At 37.9% G+C, this 16597-nt stretch overlaps 1 protein-coding gene across 1 annotated transcript in view; it reads left to right on the plus strand.

Annotated features, from left to right (window-relative positions):
• OTOG (otogelin) overlaps positions 1-16597 on the plus strand; it is a 92676-nt gene that overhangs the window by 4910 nt on the left and 71169 nt on the right. Inside the window, exons 4-14 of the mRNA XM_038139624.1 lie at positions 3704-3796; positions 4018-4172; positions 4560-4678; positions 5044-5249; positions 6815-6945; positions 7773-7879; positions 8790-8899; positions 9715-9840; positions 10666-10774; positions 11635-11681; positions 12150-12295. Coding sequence (XP_037995552.1) covers positions 3704-3796; positions 4018-4172; positions 4560-4678; positions 5044-5249; positions 6815-6945; positions 7773-7879; positions 8790-8899; positions 9715-9840; positions 10666-10774; positions 11635-11681; positions 12150-12295 — 1349 coding nt within the window. The remainder of the gene's footprint in view (positions 1-3703; positions 3797-4017; positions 4173-4559; positions 4679-5043; positions 5250-6814; positions 6946-7772; positions 7880-8789; positions 8900-9714; positions 9841-10665; positions 10775-11634; positions 11682-12149; positions 12296-16597) is intronic.

Consider the following 16597-nt stretch of genomic DNA (forward strand, 5'->3'; position numbering starts at 1 on the left):
AAACTTGTGTCTACCTATTTTGCATTAAGCATTTTGTTTTCATGCTGTGTCTTAAATAGCAGAAAAAACAATAGCACTAGAAAGTGCTTAATGTTTTACAGAAAAACACTCGTAGGATGGTCCTCATCGGGCACAAATCTTCAAGAATTCGTAGTGTACTGGTGATAATGGTGTATTACTGTGAGGTCAGACCTGAGCTCAAGCATTCGTATTCATGTGATAGTTAAAGCAAAAATCAAGTGTTTCAAAATGAATATTTTCCTGAATGAAAGTGAAAAAGCCCCTTTATTTTAGATGTCTCTGATGTAGTATCTTAGCTTTTGTGTGGAATACATGGAGAAGGTTTCTTTGCAGTTACCTCCTCGTGCTACAAGAGGAGAGCATTTCTTTAGTGACTCTATCTCTTTGTGCTGAAAGGCTCCACACTATATAAATTACTTACTTTATTCCTAATGAGCATGTTGGATCAGAAGACCAAATCATGGATGAGGAAGTCAGGACATAGAGTTCAATTGGAACTAAAATAAATTAAAGAGATTCTAAGTATTCATTGGAGAAGAAGTAACGTAAGAAAGCAGATAAAGCTAAGTGTGCCATATCAGAGATTCAAAGCCCCAAAATACATTGCATCAATAATAATATTTCAAAATAAATGTGTATTTTGGTGAAGATGCAAGATGCCTTTGTACAGCTATCATGATGCTGCGAGTGAATGTCTCTGTATGGAGTTTGGACACTGCTCTGCAGAATCCCTTGCAGTGATGTGGCTGGATTGCAGTCACAGTTTTTCAAAGGCTCTGATAAATGATGGGCTCAAGGTTCTGCTTCTGCTCATAGAAGAATTTAAAAGTGGGATGAACTGAAAAGGAGGTCCATGTGCTTGAGGGACTAAAACAACCCTACCCATGGGGCTGCAGCCCAGTCAGTAATTACAGGAGGTTAGAGTATTGAGGCTGAGAACAGCAGAGAAGAATTCAGACCTGTGTTACAAGATGATCCCAAGTCTTCATCTTAATGGATAAAGAAGGAATTTGAGGCTGATTGCTTCATCACAGCAATGGTGGAATTATCTGGGTGATCTGCAGGTTCTAGTGGCAACACTGGTTAGAAATGCCATTATTACTTATGTGAGTCAAATCATGCCACGTAGGCCTACTGTTTTCTGCTAGAAAATTCTCACCAGGTTTCAGATTCCAACCCAGTGCACTCAACTGGCATAATGTCAAAGGGGAAAGAGGAGCCGAAGGGTTTTTAATAGGTGTTGCTTTCAGGTTAGTGGAGGACAAAATATTCTTCTGTAAGTTTTCCTAATTTTAATTTTCAATTAGTCTTGATATCTTTTCCCTTTCTGAAAGTATGAAAATGTTTCTCACGTTTCTAGGGAAGAGATAATATTGATGTGGTCATATGGGTTAGCTTATTTGGAGAGCTCATATTCCTTTAATGACAAAGATTAGAATGAACCCCTTGTTACAGGATATTTATTCTGAATACCTTAGGAAGTATTTCTGTGTTAATGGGTCAGAATGGGATGATTAAAGGAGGCCACATTTACAGTAATAGGAGCAGTAAATGTGATCTGAAACAATGCTACTTTCCTCATTACCTGCTTAAGGATAGCTAATGTTTGCACACACAGGTGTTCTAGGCAGTGTAAGGAAAGACACCTAACAATGATGCAAAAAGGGATGTAAACAATGCAAGAGCTGAGATCATTGTATTTCTTAGAATCATACACAAACAGACAAATGAGATCTTCACAAAGAAGAAAATGCCTGTGATTGAGTAATTTGATTTTTTTGATTCAGGTTTGACTAGCACCCTTTCTCTGTAAAAGAGAGCCATGGAGATCCTTCACAGTGACAGCAAGGGTCCCCAGGTCAGCTGACTGTTTGCACAATCTGAACAAACATGGCTTGGAGCAGGTTACCTGAGCCATGCTTAGAGTGGAATCATTCAACCTGAAACATCAAAAGGGGGCTAACTTCCTCTACAGCTCAGAGGAACATGACTTGCAGCCTAATTGCGCGTTATTGTAACTGGGCAGGCAACAGGGCATAATCTTAGAGAAGCAAAGAACAGAGAGCGGAGCTCTGGTTACACAGGTCTCACGACACTCAAGATGAAAGAGATCAATGTCTGCCTCTCTTGACAAAAGGAACAGGCTTTTGCATTATTGACAAGATTGGTCACTGTGAGCATGTAAATGAGATGGCTCAGTCAGGCTAAGTAGGGACCTTTCTGCACGGTGCTTGCATTATTTTTTATTGACCTGACACTGGCCAGGCAGGGAAAGAAGCAGGATAATTGGGCTAGCAGGCAAAGAAGCATTGCATTTTACTTTATCTACCTGCCCTGTTCTTTTGACCATGGCCTTTTTTTTTTTTTCCTCTTTTTTTTTTTCTTTTTTTTTTAGTTGGAGGGTGGGAGACTGCTTGTTGAAAGCAAGGGAATCAAAATTAATTGTTTGCGTATTTTGAAAATCTTCAAATAATTACTCAGTGTTTATAATGTGATTGCAAATGGAGATGGTAATGGCTTGAAGTTGAAAGGGAGTAAGTTTAGTTAAGATAGTAAATAATTTCTTATTAATATAATGGTGGTGAGACACTAGAATAGGTTGCTCAGAGGTGTGGATGCCCCATCCTTGGAAGTGTTCAAGGCCAGGTGAGATGGGGCTTTGAGAAACCTGGTCCAGTGGAGTTGGAACAAGATGATCTTTAAGGTCCCTTTGAACCCAAACCATTCTAGGATTATTTTTCAAGAATGATGTATTTGTAAAGATAAAGAAAAGAGGACCAAGCCTTCAGTTTGTATCTTCCTGAAACAGTTTCTTCTGAGCAAATTGTTTGCTTTCTGCAACAAAAGCAGTCTCAGTTTTTATTATAAGTATAAAAACTACTGTAGTTGCATAATAGTAAATTATTAAAATTAAAATCCTTTCCTAAACAAACTTTATAGGAGCAAATGCTAAAAATAAGTAAATGGATTACAGTTAAAAAAAAGATTTAATCACAAAGTTTAAAGTTAGTAATAGCAAATTTTGTTTCTGTTTGTGTGCATTTTTCTTTAGACTGTGATAAGTTTTCTCATATTTTGATAGGGATCTTCAAAGGGAAAATAGAAATTTAAAAAATACAAAAACAAAACACCAGCTCCCTCCCCCAAGCCCAAACCTAGACCTGTCATTGCAAGTCAGGGATCTGCGTCTTTCCTATGGAAAGTGCTTGTGGTTGGTGTACATGGAAGCTGTAAGCTGGAAGAAGGCAAGCAGGTAAAGATACGCAGCTGGGATCAGAACACAGGTATTTGTAAGGTAGCTTGCTCTCCTCCTGGCAGAGCTTACCCACAACGTGTTACTTGTGTGTGGATGTAGGCTCTGGGCTTCTTTGGGGTGCAGTACTTATTCACTTCCTCTAGTTATTGTTTGGGGGGCTGAAAACATGTCAGACTAACAGATGCTACAGACATTTTGATTTGGTTTCTCTAAAGGTGCAATAGATTCATTAATCTGGCTGTATAATTTGGGTTGAAGCCTGCACACTGTTTCGTTTTTGTGGGCCCGGTTAGGTTCTCCCGGACACTTTATTGCTAAGTTAGCAACTCCTGTCATTCTCAGAGTTACATTCATTGAGAGAACTGGGTCTTAAGAAAGAAAACAATCAGATTTTATTTTTGACGTGCCTTGTTTTTTTCCATTCAGATTCACTTGCATGTTTTAATGGAGGTGAGTGTGTGTACAGAGAGCTGTGCAACTGCAGTCGATTTAATGCGACGGGGCCACAATGCCAGACAGGTGTGTAAAGAGAGAAATCTGACTGGGTTTCTAGGCTTGCATTCGTGTTCCCACAGCTACAATGACTGCTCTCTGCCTAAAGGTTCCCTTCATGCTGCAGCATTTCTCCCTCCTTTCTTTTATGTCATTGTTTCACAGCATGTTGCATGCCCTGCCCCATCTCAGCTCCTGTTCGTATCAGAAAGCCAGCGCTGTGTCTCAAGTGACTCTCCTTTTGTTAGTGTATAACACAGGTGCTGAAAGAGATCATATATGCAGGACATGGGGCCAGTATAATTTTGAAACTTTTGATGGACTCTATTATTACTTTTCTGGGAAATCCACGTATGCCCTTGTGAGACACGCTGAGTTAGATGAACAGAGCTTTTCCATACAGGTAGGGAATGGCACTTCTACATTCTTTTGAACTGTTGTTGAACATGCTAATAATGTATTAATTTTAGGAGATTAAAAAGAACTTGAAATTATAATGGGGGTTGTAAAATGTAATCTAGATGTGGTTTTAACATGATGTTATGATAGGTAGAATGTATCACTGGTGTGTGTCCTTCCAAAGCCTGCTTTGTTCACTCAAAGCTGTGAAAAGATGACTCCATGACCATGGCCATGAAAACACTGCTCAGTTTTTCCACAAGAGGGGGACCAAACTTTTTGTTCCCATGCTGAGTGCAGATTTGGGAGCATTAGTTCTGTTACATGTTCATTACAATGTTTATTACAAAGAATTTGATTAAGATGTTGATTTTGTGATTCTATTTGGCAGGTGAATAATGATCCTGAATGCCATTCTTCTCCTTATTCCTGCAAAAGGTCCATTAGTTTATTCTTTTCTGGAGATGAACAGATAAAGATGAGCACTGAAGTCACCTATAAAGGATTTGGGTAATTGTAGTCATGTTTCTAATGCTGTAGTTACACTGGAGTTAATATCATGGTATCATTTTGATAACAGAGATGTAAAGTTATTCCTTGGTAGACTGAAAAAGCACCACAGCTGCAATAATTGCTCTCCACTTAGAGTAGTGTCTGAGAAAGGTGATACCTAAATTAGTGGTATATAGAATTAAGTATAATGATTGGCATTCATGATTTTTGCTGTTATTTGCAAATTAATTTGGTTTAGTGGAGTTATTCAATATTTACATTAGGGATTTTCAGTTGTATGAGGAAGACATCAGCAAGTAATTTATTTTTAATGGTTATGTTTCCTAAGGTAATATCATTTTTGGTTCTGTGTGTCATTCCAGAGTAAAATTACCTTATGTTATTGGAAACTTACACATCCAGAAACTAGCTGGATACTTCCTGGTCAGGCACCAGTATGCCTTTACCTTGGCTTGGGATGGTACATCTGCAGTGTACATCAAAATGGCACCAGAGTACCTGGGCAAAACCCACGGACTGTGTGGAAACAATAATGCTATTCTGCAGGATGATCTGGAAACTAGTTATGGTGAGGATTTAAGAAACTTCCTGTTGTGTAATGTCATGATTTGGGTTTTTCTTTTTCAGGTGAAATAAATGTTACTTTCTTAGTTTTCAGTTGTAATGCTGATTGAACTTAAGATGGGTGGCTTTAGAAATGGAAAAATGATATGGAAATACTTCTGCTAAATGGTATTTAGTGAATTTAGAGAATTTCATTGTAGGTGGGGATCTAGGGAGGAAGATTTTAAAGCTGTCTTACTCAATCACCTACAATGGTATTTATACTTCAGTTTCCTGAGACCTGAAAGGTAAAATCTGTTTTAAATGTTCACTGCCCTTTTAGAAATTTTGAGGCCCGTGGAAGTCTGAGGTGTTGCTATTGGATATAAATAAATGATTAGTAAGTCAAATTAATGAAAATTGTCAAATCCTGTTTGATCTGGCATTTCATATGTGCTAACACTTTCAGAAATCATCAGTGATCTTTCAATGTCAGCTTCAGACACTTCCAAAACACTTGGCTTTCAGTAAATAGCGAGTGAAGGCATTTACATAATGAGTAAGAAAAAAAACAAAACCCAACAGGGAAAAGATCAGGTCCCTTGAAATGTATCTCAAGAGAGGTCATAAAAACTTCTGGAGATCGTTTCTTTGTGCTGTTTAACTGTTGGCTCCTCCTCTTGAGCTTCAGGATATTTCTGTAGAGCACTCCTTCAAAGCTCAGAGTGGAAGAGGTTTCCTCTGCTGTTTGTGCATTCCACTCAGTTTCAGAAAGCACCAGCCCTGCCCTGTTAGTCGTTACCCCCAATAATACTTTGCTTGCTGAATCAAGTTGTTTATACTAATACCAAGATCAAGGGGTCATTTCCCCAGAGACTTATCTCTCTCCTCTCACCTCTCTGTGTCTCCATCCCTTGAAGCTGCATTTGTAGCACAAGTGAGCGAATTCACTGTGCATGAGCTTTATCCACTTGGCTTGGGGAGCAGTAGTAGTAAAGATGCGGCAAGATATGCATTTGTGGGTAATCCAAGCAGTAATCAATGTCACCACCTGTACAAGGTGGATATTAATAATGATGGATTAGTTGCTTTAACCCTAGTATGGACATTTCTACTTAAATAATAGTCACAACCATATTTGGCTGATTGAGACAATCATTTTTACCATTGCAATGACCCAGCAATGCCTCATCTTTCTTTGGTTTTGGACTCCCTGTTGGGAGTTCTATTATAAAATAGCAGTGTAGACCTATGTATTATTTATTAATTTATTTAAGCATTTTATGAAACCTTTTTATTCCATTGATCGACTAAGGTAGGCATGGTCCTTCTCCCTTAAATCCCTTCCTTGCCAAATTGCTTGAGTAAGCTGCTTTCTGCCATCTGAAAGCCCACTTCTCTAGTTCCTTTTAAAAGTATTTTTTGCTTCTTGAAAGGACCAGATTGATTTCAGCTGATTGACACAGCAGAAGGAAGGATTGGGTGTTCTGTTCTTGGTGTGCTTTGATTACTGAAACGTTTCCCTGGGAAATCCTATAGAAACACAGTTGTTCTTTGAAGTCACTGTGTGACTGTGTGTGTCTTGTCTAGGAAAACTGACAGATGATGTAACAGAATTTGTAGAGAGCTGGCAGGAAAATCCTCCACAAGAAACACCTGACTGGGACAGATCTCTTCTCAGTGAACCACCGTGCCTGACACAAAGCCATGAATCTCTGCAGGTTTGGATCAACACAAAAGGATTATTGACATAGCTGTTATTCTAACTGGAGCAAGAATTTGACTTAATTTGAATTTTCAATGAATAATTTGATAACTTTTAAAGCTTTGAATGAGACTGGAAATATTTTGATATTTTTTGGGAGAAATTAATTAAAAAGCTTGCGGCAACAGGTCTTCCCTTGTCCTCTCACCACCCCACTGCCCCCCCCCCTTCTTCTGTATTTAGTTCTTGATCTGTTCAACTATTATACTGTCTGCATAGCAGCCAATAGAAGAGCTTGACTATGAAGCTGAATGAGTCACAAGTTGTAAAATACAGGATTCTTCTTGAACTTATCCATAAGAAGGACAGAAAGAAGCAGGGAAGCAAAATCAGACAGAGCATTATCTGCTCTGTCATTATTTGCCAGTGTTTAAAAAGAGAATTATTGCTCCTTTTTTCCATGACTTTGAAGTAGTTTTTCCTTTAAATTAGTATTTTCAGGGTATAACCCTTAAATTGAAGTGCTTTGAAACTAAAGCTGGTGCCAGCCGTGGTTTATTTCTCTTGCCTTTTACTGTGTAATTCAATTAAAATGAAGGCTTTTAGTTGCAAAATTATCTGTGCCCTTTTTGGGCACTACTGTGACCTTGGATGAAAGATTGAATGTTATGGAAACTCTGACATGGAGAGCAATGTATTGCTGAACTCTGCTTCAGTTTGGTGAGAGGAAAGTGATTCCTAGACACAGCGGATGTCTATTCTGATTTTCCACAGCATTCTATTTTATTCTGCTTATGTTTATTTTCACAAACCTGATTACAACAGCTGTCTCTTTCATTTCAGAGGGCATATGCTCTGTGTAATATCCTGTTACATCCCCCATTTAAACAATGTCATGAGTATGTGAGTCCTCTGTCTTTTATGGCGAGCTGCACAAATGATCTCTGCATGTAAGTGAATGTTTTTGTTGAATTCCAAGCTATTATAAAAAACCCGTAGTCCTTTGATCATAAGAATGAATTATAAATGTTAAATGAACTGATTTGTGACTTTCTCTGCATGTAAGTTTTCATCTAACGTTGTTCTGTTGTCTTGCTTTTCTCACTTGTTATGGTTTTATCACTGTGGAATGCTGTGGAGTTGTTCCTGGTTTTTTTGGCATAAGAATGACCAAAGTCAGGCCCAGATATTTTCCAGTTGTGTTAGTCTGTCTCCCTTGAATATGACATCTGCTTTGAGTCTGAGTGTGCAACATCCTTGGGTGCCTTCTGCCATTCTAAAGCCTTCTTACTATAGTGAGAAGTCATAGTCAGTGGGTCAGGTTTGGCTTCTGCAAACTGAATGGTAATCCATTGAAAAGAGGAATTTGATAACCATTTGAACTTATGCTAACATTTCATTACGTGCTATACTCTTGTTATGACCAGTTTTGACTAGTTAAATTAAAAAAAAATGAGACAGGTCAGAAGATCATTTCCATTTCTTGTACCCTGGTGGCTCACTGGTAGAAATTTTACACTTCCTTCTTGTGAGTTTTCTGCAGGATATTACTTCTGTAAAAATTAAGAGCTTTACTGAATTATCCTTATACTGCTGTATATCTGGCTTTTGTGGATTTATTCAGGAAAATAGTGTCAGGTCTCAATGTATTGATATTTATATTATGACCTCTCTTTGAGGGTGGCAGAAAGTTTTTATCCTTTTAAGACTTTCAACTTAGTCCAACACCACGGTACCTTAGAACACTGTTAAAGCAGATTCAAACAGCAAGGGTGAATGCAGTGCAGGAGCATTCATGAGGTTATGAGTGTGTGTTTGAATGGAGGTGCAAAATAATATGTCACCTTTTATTTGTGTAAGGTCAGCAGCTGATGATGCCACTTGGTGTCGAGCGCTCACTGAGTATGCCAGAGCGTGTGCCCAAGCAGGAAAGCCACTTCATGGATGGCGTGTGCACTTCCAGCAGTGTGGTAATGCCCGTGCTCCTCTACTTGGAAATGCTGCTTGGTCCTTTTATTTTGAAAATGGTGCCCTTCATAGTTTCAGTTCTTTGCTTTTCTCCAATTTTGGTCCCTTATAATTCTTAAGGAAGAGATTAAGTGTGTCAGACTCACTTCAAGGCTAGATAAATGCAATAGATTTTCTCTTTAATATGTGCAATTTGTACTGATTGTTTTTAAAGCACTAAACTTATTACAATGTGATTCTTTAAGGTGGTTAAACATTTTTATTTTCATGGAGCTAGTCTTTCAAATATTGCCCAAATGTTCATGGCTTTGTGATATATATATATATATAAAATGTGTGTCATGAATGTTAAATCAAATTTAAATTGCACTGGCATAAGACTTCATCTTACAAGTCACATAATGGAAGTTTGAAAGAGGTTATCTAATTTGGTTGCCTGCCTGGAACACAGGGCCAAAACTGCTTTGTCATCCATGATGGAAGATTTCTACTGTGGTTCCAAAAAAATCCCTGTTAATGGGTGCCCTGACTGCTTCTGATGATGGTCTGAGAATCTGAATAGCTCTGCTGTGAGAAAGCATGATATAAGATTATTCCTTCTTAATGCACCTTTAATGGAGAGAATGTGAATATGTAAATATGTGCCAATTCTCTGTGTGTTAGGAAAGCCGTTGTTTTAGACAATGTTTATCCAGAGAACAGATGCTCAACTGACATGCCAGAAAATAGATACCTGAAAGGAACATGTGCAATCCATTGATGCCCTGTGACAGCAGCTCTACACCTTTTCATTTCTCTGCCTGTTTCTGCATTTCAGTCATTACCTGTGCTGAACCCTTGACCTACAGTGAATGCATCAACTGCTGCCCTGTTTCATGTCACCAGCAATCCCAGTGCATTGGCAGTGAGCTTCACTGCATTGATGGCTGCTACTGCCCAGATGGTGAGTTCTGCTTCTCAGGTACACACCTGAGATTCCACACAGCATTCAGATTGTTCCTCCCCAGGTTTATTGTGAAATAACTAAAACTCATTCCTGTGGCCAGAAACAGGTTTTGACACTGAGGTTCGAAGACTGTTGCATGATTGTGGCAAGTGAGGTGTTTAACAGTGTGGTCTGGAGCAAAACTTCTGCCCTCATCACCAAAGTAGATGTTGATATCTGTTTTCCCCCCTGGTTATTAGTACAGAATTCTATCTAAAAGAGGACAGGGAAAGTTATGCCATGGATCTTCAAGTCCTGCCTCTTATATGTACCCTGATTACTTATAAGTTTAATAATATTTGTCATAAATTGTCTTTTATGGTTTGGGAAAGCCTTTTTTTTTTCTGGTCCTGTAGTAAGAAATAATAACAATAATAGTAATAAGGAAAAAAGGCAAAAAAACCAGTAAAATGAGGACCATAGAGGCAAAGATTTGCAAGTGTGTTAGAAAATAAGCCAAAGGTATTCAAAGCAGCATGGCCTGTGTGTTTGGGTTTGTTGTTCTGTGTGTGTGGTTTCCTCTCTCTCTCTCATCCAGTAATTTAATATTTGTTTTTTTCACTATGTTTACTCTGTATCAAGAAACTTAGTGACTTGTTCCCTGTAATATAATTTATTTGATATAATTCAAATGTTCTTCTTTTGGTGAAAATGACAAACAAATAACTTAGAGATTTATTATCATACAGAAATAACCATTATGTTTCTGAATATAATTGTTAGTGTTCTGTCAGATATTGTTATGGATATTTCACTATTTTCTTGCTATTTTCTTTCTTCTAGGCTTAATTTATGAAAATGAATTGTGTGTCAAGCCTCTGGACTGTCCTTGTGACTACCATGGAAGTTTCTTTGAAATGGGTTCAGTGGTTTATGAAGAATGTAATAACTGGTGAGTAATTTTTCTTACTACATTGGGTACAAAATCCTTTAATGATCATAAGAAACAGCTTCTTCAAGGCCTATTTCAGTTAGAAATTAAATAAACTTGATTAAGTGCTCACTGTTTCTACACAAAAAATTGCTATCCTGTGTATGTTTTTCAATTAAGGAAAAGAATAACTATTAAGCTATTAATGTGGAAGAAGGAAAATGCAATATTTGTCAGAGAATACTGTAATATTTAGTGCTGTTCTTCACTTTGAACTCTCACTTAAAAATAAAAAGAATCTCGAATTTAAAATCTTAACATTATAGTGACTTTTTAATAGAGAACTATACTGACTTTTTCTTCTGTTTGTATGGTCTCACTTTGACATAAGGAGCCTAATGTAATAGTGGCATTATGCTGCTGTTTTGGAATTTCTAGGTTAATTTTATGAATTGGAAAGAAAAATTTCTAGGAATAGAAAGTGCCTTTTATTGGATCACCTTAACTGAAGAAAATGAATGAGCTTACAGATGTGCAATTTTTTTCCTCCAACAATTCTTATCTTAAAAAGTCGTAAGATTCAAATGGCTTGTGTTTATTCTCAATATTATTAATATATTATTAATCCTTAACTTTTCAAATGGTTATTAAGGAACTAAAAAGAAATGGTAGTGACACTGGTGCATGGATGAAATTTCACATGACCATGTCCTCATGACAAGCTTCCATCCGTGAAGACAGTGCTAAATCTGTTGTACCTTTTTGTAAGACTCAAGACTCTTGGTGCTCATTCCGTAGAGAAGGGATGCAGGAAGAACAACTGAGGGACAGTTGTGTACAATTCACAGAATAAAAGTAGGAAAAATTTCTTTCGATTTCAGCACTTGCATTGGAGGAAAGTGGATCTGTACAAATTTTACATGTCCAGGTATGTTCAAGTCTCGAATATTAACTGTTTGATAAGTCAGTTCTTACTTCAGTAAATATTACTTTTAGATGTTAATATGAGGTTTCATTATGTAATTTGCATTTTTATTTCACCCTACACACTTACTAGATTAAATATTAAAGTGGCTTGGCTTATCAGTTAAATATGTTAATGTTTCTGAAAATCAGTTTAAAGAGCCAGAAACCAAATACTCATAATATAAGGTTGACAGATATTATTGCCACCTTCTGGGGGAAGAGCTGTTCAGGTATCCTGGTTGGGCATCAGGTAGGAAGTCCATCACAAAAGCAAGGAAAAGTTTTGGTTCCTAATACCTGGTTGTAATATAAATACAATTTTATAAGCTATAGAATGTATCAGAGTATATGAACTCTACAGCAGTAATAACTGTGGAGAATATGCTGTCTTTACTGCAGATTTATGTGCATTATTTATGATGTTTTTCAGCTGAATGCTCAGTTTCAGGAGACACTCACTTCATGACCTTCGATGGGCGCAAATACACTTTCCAAGCCACCTGCCAATACATCCTGGCAAAGAGCCGCACGTCTGGAATGTTCACCATATCCTTGCAGAATGCCCCTTGTGGGCAGGTAGGACTTGCAGCCTTCTTGTAACCTTCATGTCCTGAAGGGTTTATTAATTGAGGGGAAGAAAAAAGCATTTAAGAAAAAAAAGCAAGCTACAAGCTTGTGCATGTTTATAGCTGATACTAAGGGTGCTATTCAAAATGATTCTAAGGGTGGTCCTGTTTCATAGTTGAAAGTTTCTGAAGCTGTGCACAGGTATCACTGAATATTTTGTCTGCCTTATTTCCAAGATCCATTCTTTTCTTTATTTTGTATGTGCTTTTCTGAACATGTATTATAAAGCTGTGTGTGAGGTGTGGAGCACTGGTGAGGTTTTTGACTACAGAGTTTAATTTTTTCCAGTCTTGATAGGGCTTATAATTTTCAGGAAGTTATGTCAAGGTGGAAGAGGTCTTAAAAATACATACACGATATGGCAAGTGCAGGTGACTGAGCTCAGCTGTTTTCTGGAATCAGGCTTTTCTCACTGTCTGAGTTCTACATGTGCATGTAAGGGCAGGATTTGGCCCACATTTATATTAAAGTCATGCTTTAATGTCCAGCCAAGCTGCTGGACTTGCAGTATGAGAGAGTTTGTATCTTGGCCTGATTTATGGTCTGTCTCCAATGGCCTTCTTCAATAAGTTTTATTTAGAAGCAACTGTACAGGTATTTGAGGTGTATATATAGCCTTAAACATGACTCTGCTGTAATTCTAGACCATCTATATATGTTAGGCCCACATTATTACATAATCCACATAAAATCAGATTTAGTGCCATTGCTTTGTACTTCTGTGGTGGTAACTACATTAGTTTTCTTTTGTGTTCTAAGTAAATGTATGATTCTATAAGTCCTTTAGCATTAATGATTGCAGTCACTCTTCTCTGCAGTTTCCATTGTTCATGCACTTGAGATTTCCTAGGGGAGATGAAATGGTTATGTAAGTTATGCTACACTGTCTAAAGGCCTATTTCAGTATTCATTTTCTATTTCTGCGTTTTAACCTACTTCTCTGGAGGACAGAAAAGGCTTAAGTAGAAAGTTAAACTTGTCACTGCAACTTTATTCTATTATAATAAGTTATTTATTTTCAGTCCAGGTAAGAGATGGGAGACTGAGTGCAGGGAGTCCCCTGATCTCAGTGGTACAACTTGGGAACTAAGAAAAATAATTTAACTGGATAGAGACCAAATATATTTGGAAATTTGATGGTCCACAAATAAATGTCTCTTCTGTGGTTCCTAGGAGAACCATATCAGGATACTAGGTGAGATATGTAGCAGGGCCTAGAAGTTACTGCTATTGGAAAAGTGGGTTCCTGGGTAGCAAATAAAATTGGTGAGTTCTACTTCTCTACATTCTACTTCTATAACACTCTAACAGTCTTTAGCTCTTTGAGATAATGTTACATGAGGGCTGTGAAATGAAATGTTGGCAAGGACATGGACATTTAAAAAAACTTCTAGGTTTTAACCTCTGTGTGCATTATTCTTGTGATCCTGCTAGTATTTCCAGTTTATATGAAAATTGATGTTTCAAGATGTATTTGGTTGTTCTTAAAATTCCTCACTTGAAGTGCATATTTCATTTGGCTGGGTTTTATTTTAGCAAGTTGGGCTGGCTTCATTCTGTGCTAACCTTGGAATCCTGAGGAGCTGATCAAGTTAGTATCATCTCAATTAAAAAAAAAATAAAATAAAAATAATAGCTGTGAAACAAAATATAAGCATAGGCATGCATCCATTCAGTCAGTGTCATAGTCTCAGAATTTTGTGGAGTCCAAGAAGCTGGAGAAAGGTGGTTGTGTATAGGACCAGCTGTATTATATCATGGAGGAAAAGCAAAGGAAATACCCAGAGAAACTATCTAGGCAACTTTTTTATCAAAGGAGAGTTGAGGCCGAAGTGGCTTATTGCAGAAGCTCCCAGCAGGTTTTTATTGGATAGGTCTTTATTGGAAAGCCCATCAATAGAGCAAATTTTGTTGACAAGGTTTTTATTGGAAAGCCCATCAATAGACAAAATACCTCCTGTGGTAAAGGACAGAGGATGTATGTATGTTGCATTCCCTTGTGTTAGGAACACTTCTCTCTGTGTACAAAACAGACAGAGTTGTGCTCTTAGTTTAGTTGTTGTGGTTAATTTCTGTTGGGGAAAGTGATAACCAAACTAGTTGGCTTTCTGCCTCACTGCTGAGACTGTCAAGTGCCTTGCAGTAACTTGAAGGCAAGTAGTGTCTTGCCTTCTTCAGGCTGACTTAGTGACTTTGCTTAGTGTGTCTCTGTGTCCAGGTGGTTCGTAGGTGAAAAAAACCCAGATTCTTTTGGCTTTTACTGCATGTTCAGCTTCATACTTCACCTAGCCTTTAACAAAGGTAACCTGATCAGTCCGAACAGGTATAGATTTTACAGAGGTCTGAGTAAAGCATTCTGGATGTTAGCAATCAGGTGGGTAATCAGAGGATTATGGGATATATCCAGGGCTACGTGCTGCTGATTTAATTATCAGTGTACAGGTGGTAAGAGGGTAGTGAGAACAGTTTTTGTAGTAGAGTGCAAGAATGTGGGGCTTCAGTGCAGCTATTCAAGTGTCTAATTATCAACCAGCTGGTACCACTTGGCAGAGGACCTGCTTTTCAGTTCCCTAGGCACCCTCCATTATCTTTTTTACCCATTTATTAAAATTAATGAATTGAAATGGGAAGCTGAAAGATTTGTAATGTGGAATCTCATATTTCTTGATGGTTTGAGATTTTATGTGCTTCTTTAAAAAAACCTTATCACTCCCATCTCATTCAAGCAGACTAGAAAATGTGGAAAGAAAATACCTGGGGAGATTTTAGCTTTCTGAATCACAAAGAATCCAGTCATCCTGAGCCTTAGAGTTGGTGACATAAGCAGTCATCAGGCAACAAGTTATTTCAAAACGATGTGAAATTTTGTTTAAGCACTTTCTGGAAGGAGAATCAGTCAAGTGATCAGCACAGCTTAACCTTATCTGAGTTTCAGGTGACAGCCTCACTGGCTTTGTAGTTTGCATGATGAGAAGGTCTTCTGAATATAGATTTTTTTTTTTAAAGTATCTAGTGAGAGAAATGGCCATTCCTGTGAAATCACCTGCCAAAAGCTGGCAGGGGCAGTGCTGTGAAAGGAACAGTCTATTGGAACAGAGAGCAATTGTCAGGCAGAATTTCTCCTTCAGTTTAAGCCTGAAGAAACAATAAAGCTTTTGTCAATACTGTGCAGTAACGTATAGACATATACTATGTCTTGGTTCTCCTCTGCTCCTCATGCCACCTGCCATTCTTTAAATTTTAGCTTCTTAAGAGACCAACAATTTTGTCAATCTGTAGCTATTGTTGCTGAATGAAATGCACAGAAACCTAATTTCTTGGTAAAGAGGCAAGATAAACTACAAGCACATGGTTTCCCATGGCAGATGTCTGTCTTCACTGTCACTCCAGCAGAGCTGGTTGAACTGATGAAATATCTCCAGTTATTTTTATAATTTCCCATTTTTAAGTTTCATTTTATCATTTCATCTGCTGGTGAGGGATCGCTGTTGCATTATTAGCTAGAGACAGGGAAATTCTGCATGTATTTCTTTATCTTTACACACCACTGTGTGTACTTGTCCATGGTATTTGAAGAGCTGTCAGGTGATCTGCTCTGCTGCTAGTTCAGCATCTGTCAGAGCCACATGGTACTGTCCCGAGATCCTTGCAGCTCTAGGAATGGTTTTCAACAAGCAGGGCAGCATTTGCCCTGGATTAGACAAGTCCAATTAAAGTCAGAGAGAGCTGAATAAAAGTGTAAATCTTTGAGCTGAGCATTCTGATCTCTTTCACCATGAATGGTGCTAATCACTGTATAATTTTGATGTTTGTGCAACTGTCCAAAAGTTACCTTGACTATATCTTTTTCACTGCCTCTTTAAGCACTAACAATGCTTAAAGCTTTACTGTTTCATCAGTCATTCCTTCACTGGAGGCAGTGGGGCTGAATAGTGCAGCCTCCAACACCTCTGGTGGCTATTCCTTAGCTGCAGCACAGTTCCAGATCCAATCAGTGTGGAATGTTCTGCAGGGAGACCTAGACTGCTCTTTGACCAAGTGATTTCAGACATGTCTGTGTATGTTCTGGTATATAAGACTGTTTTGAATTTGTGCTCAAAATGGTGTTGATAAGAGATGTTTTTGTTGCGACATTGAGACATCAAAGACGCATAATCGAGATGAGAGGAAAATGAACCAATAGTGTGACAAGAGTGGACCCAATTTTTGTCAAGGTTCTGGAATAGCTGTTAAATGGTTACGAGGTTTTGA

Source organism: Motacilla alba, chromosome 5 (assembly GCF_015832195.1).
Source record: "Motacilla alba alba isolate MOTALB_02 chromosome 5, Motacilla_alba_V1.0_pri, whole genome shotgun sequence".
NCBI classification, from domain to species: domain Eukaryota; kingdom Metazoa; phylum Chordata; class Aves; order Passeriformes; family Motacillidae; genus Motacilla; species Motacilla alba.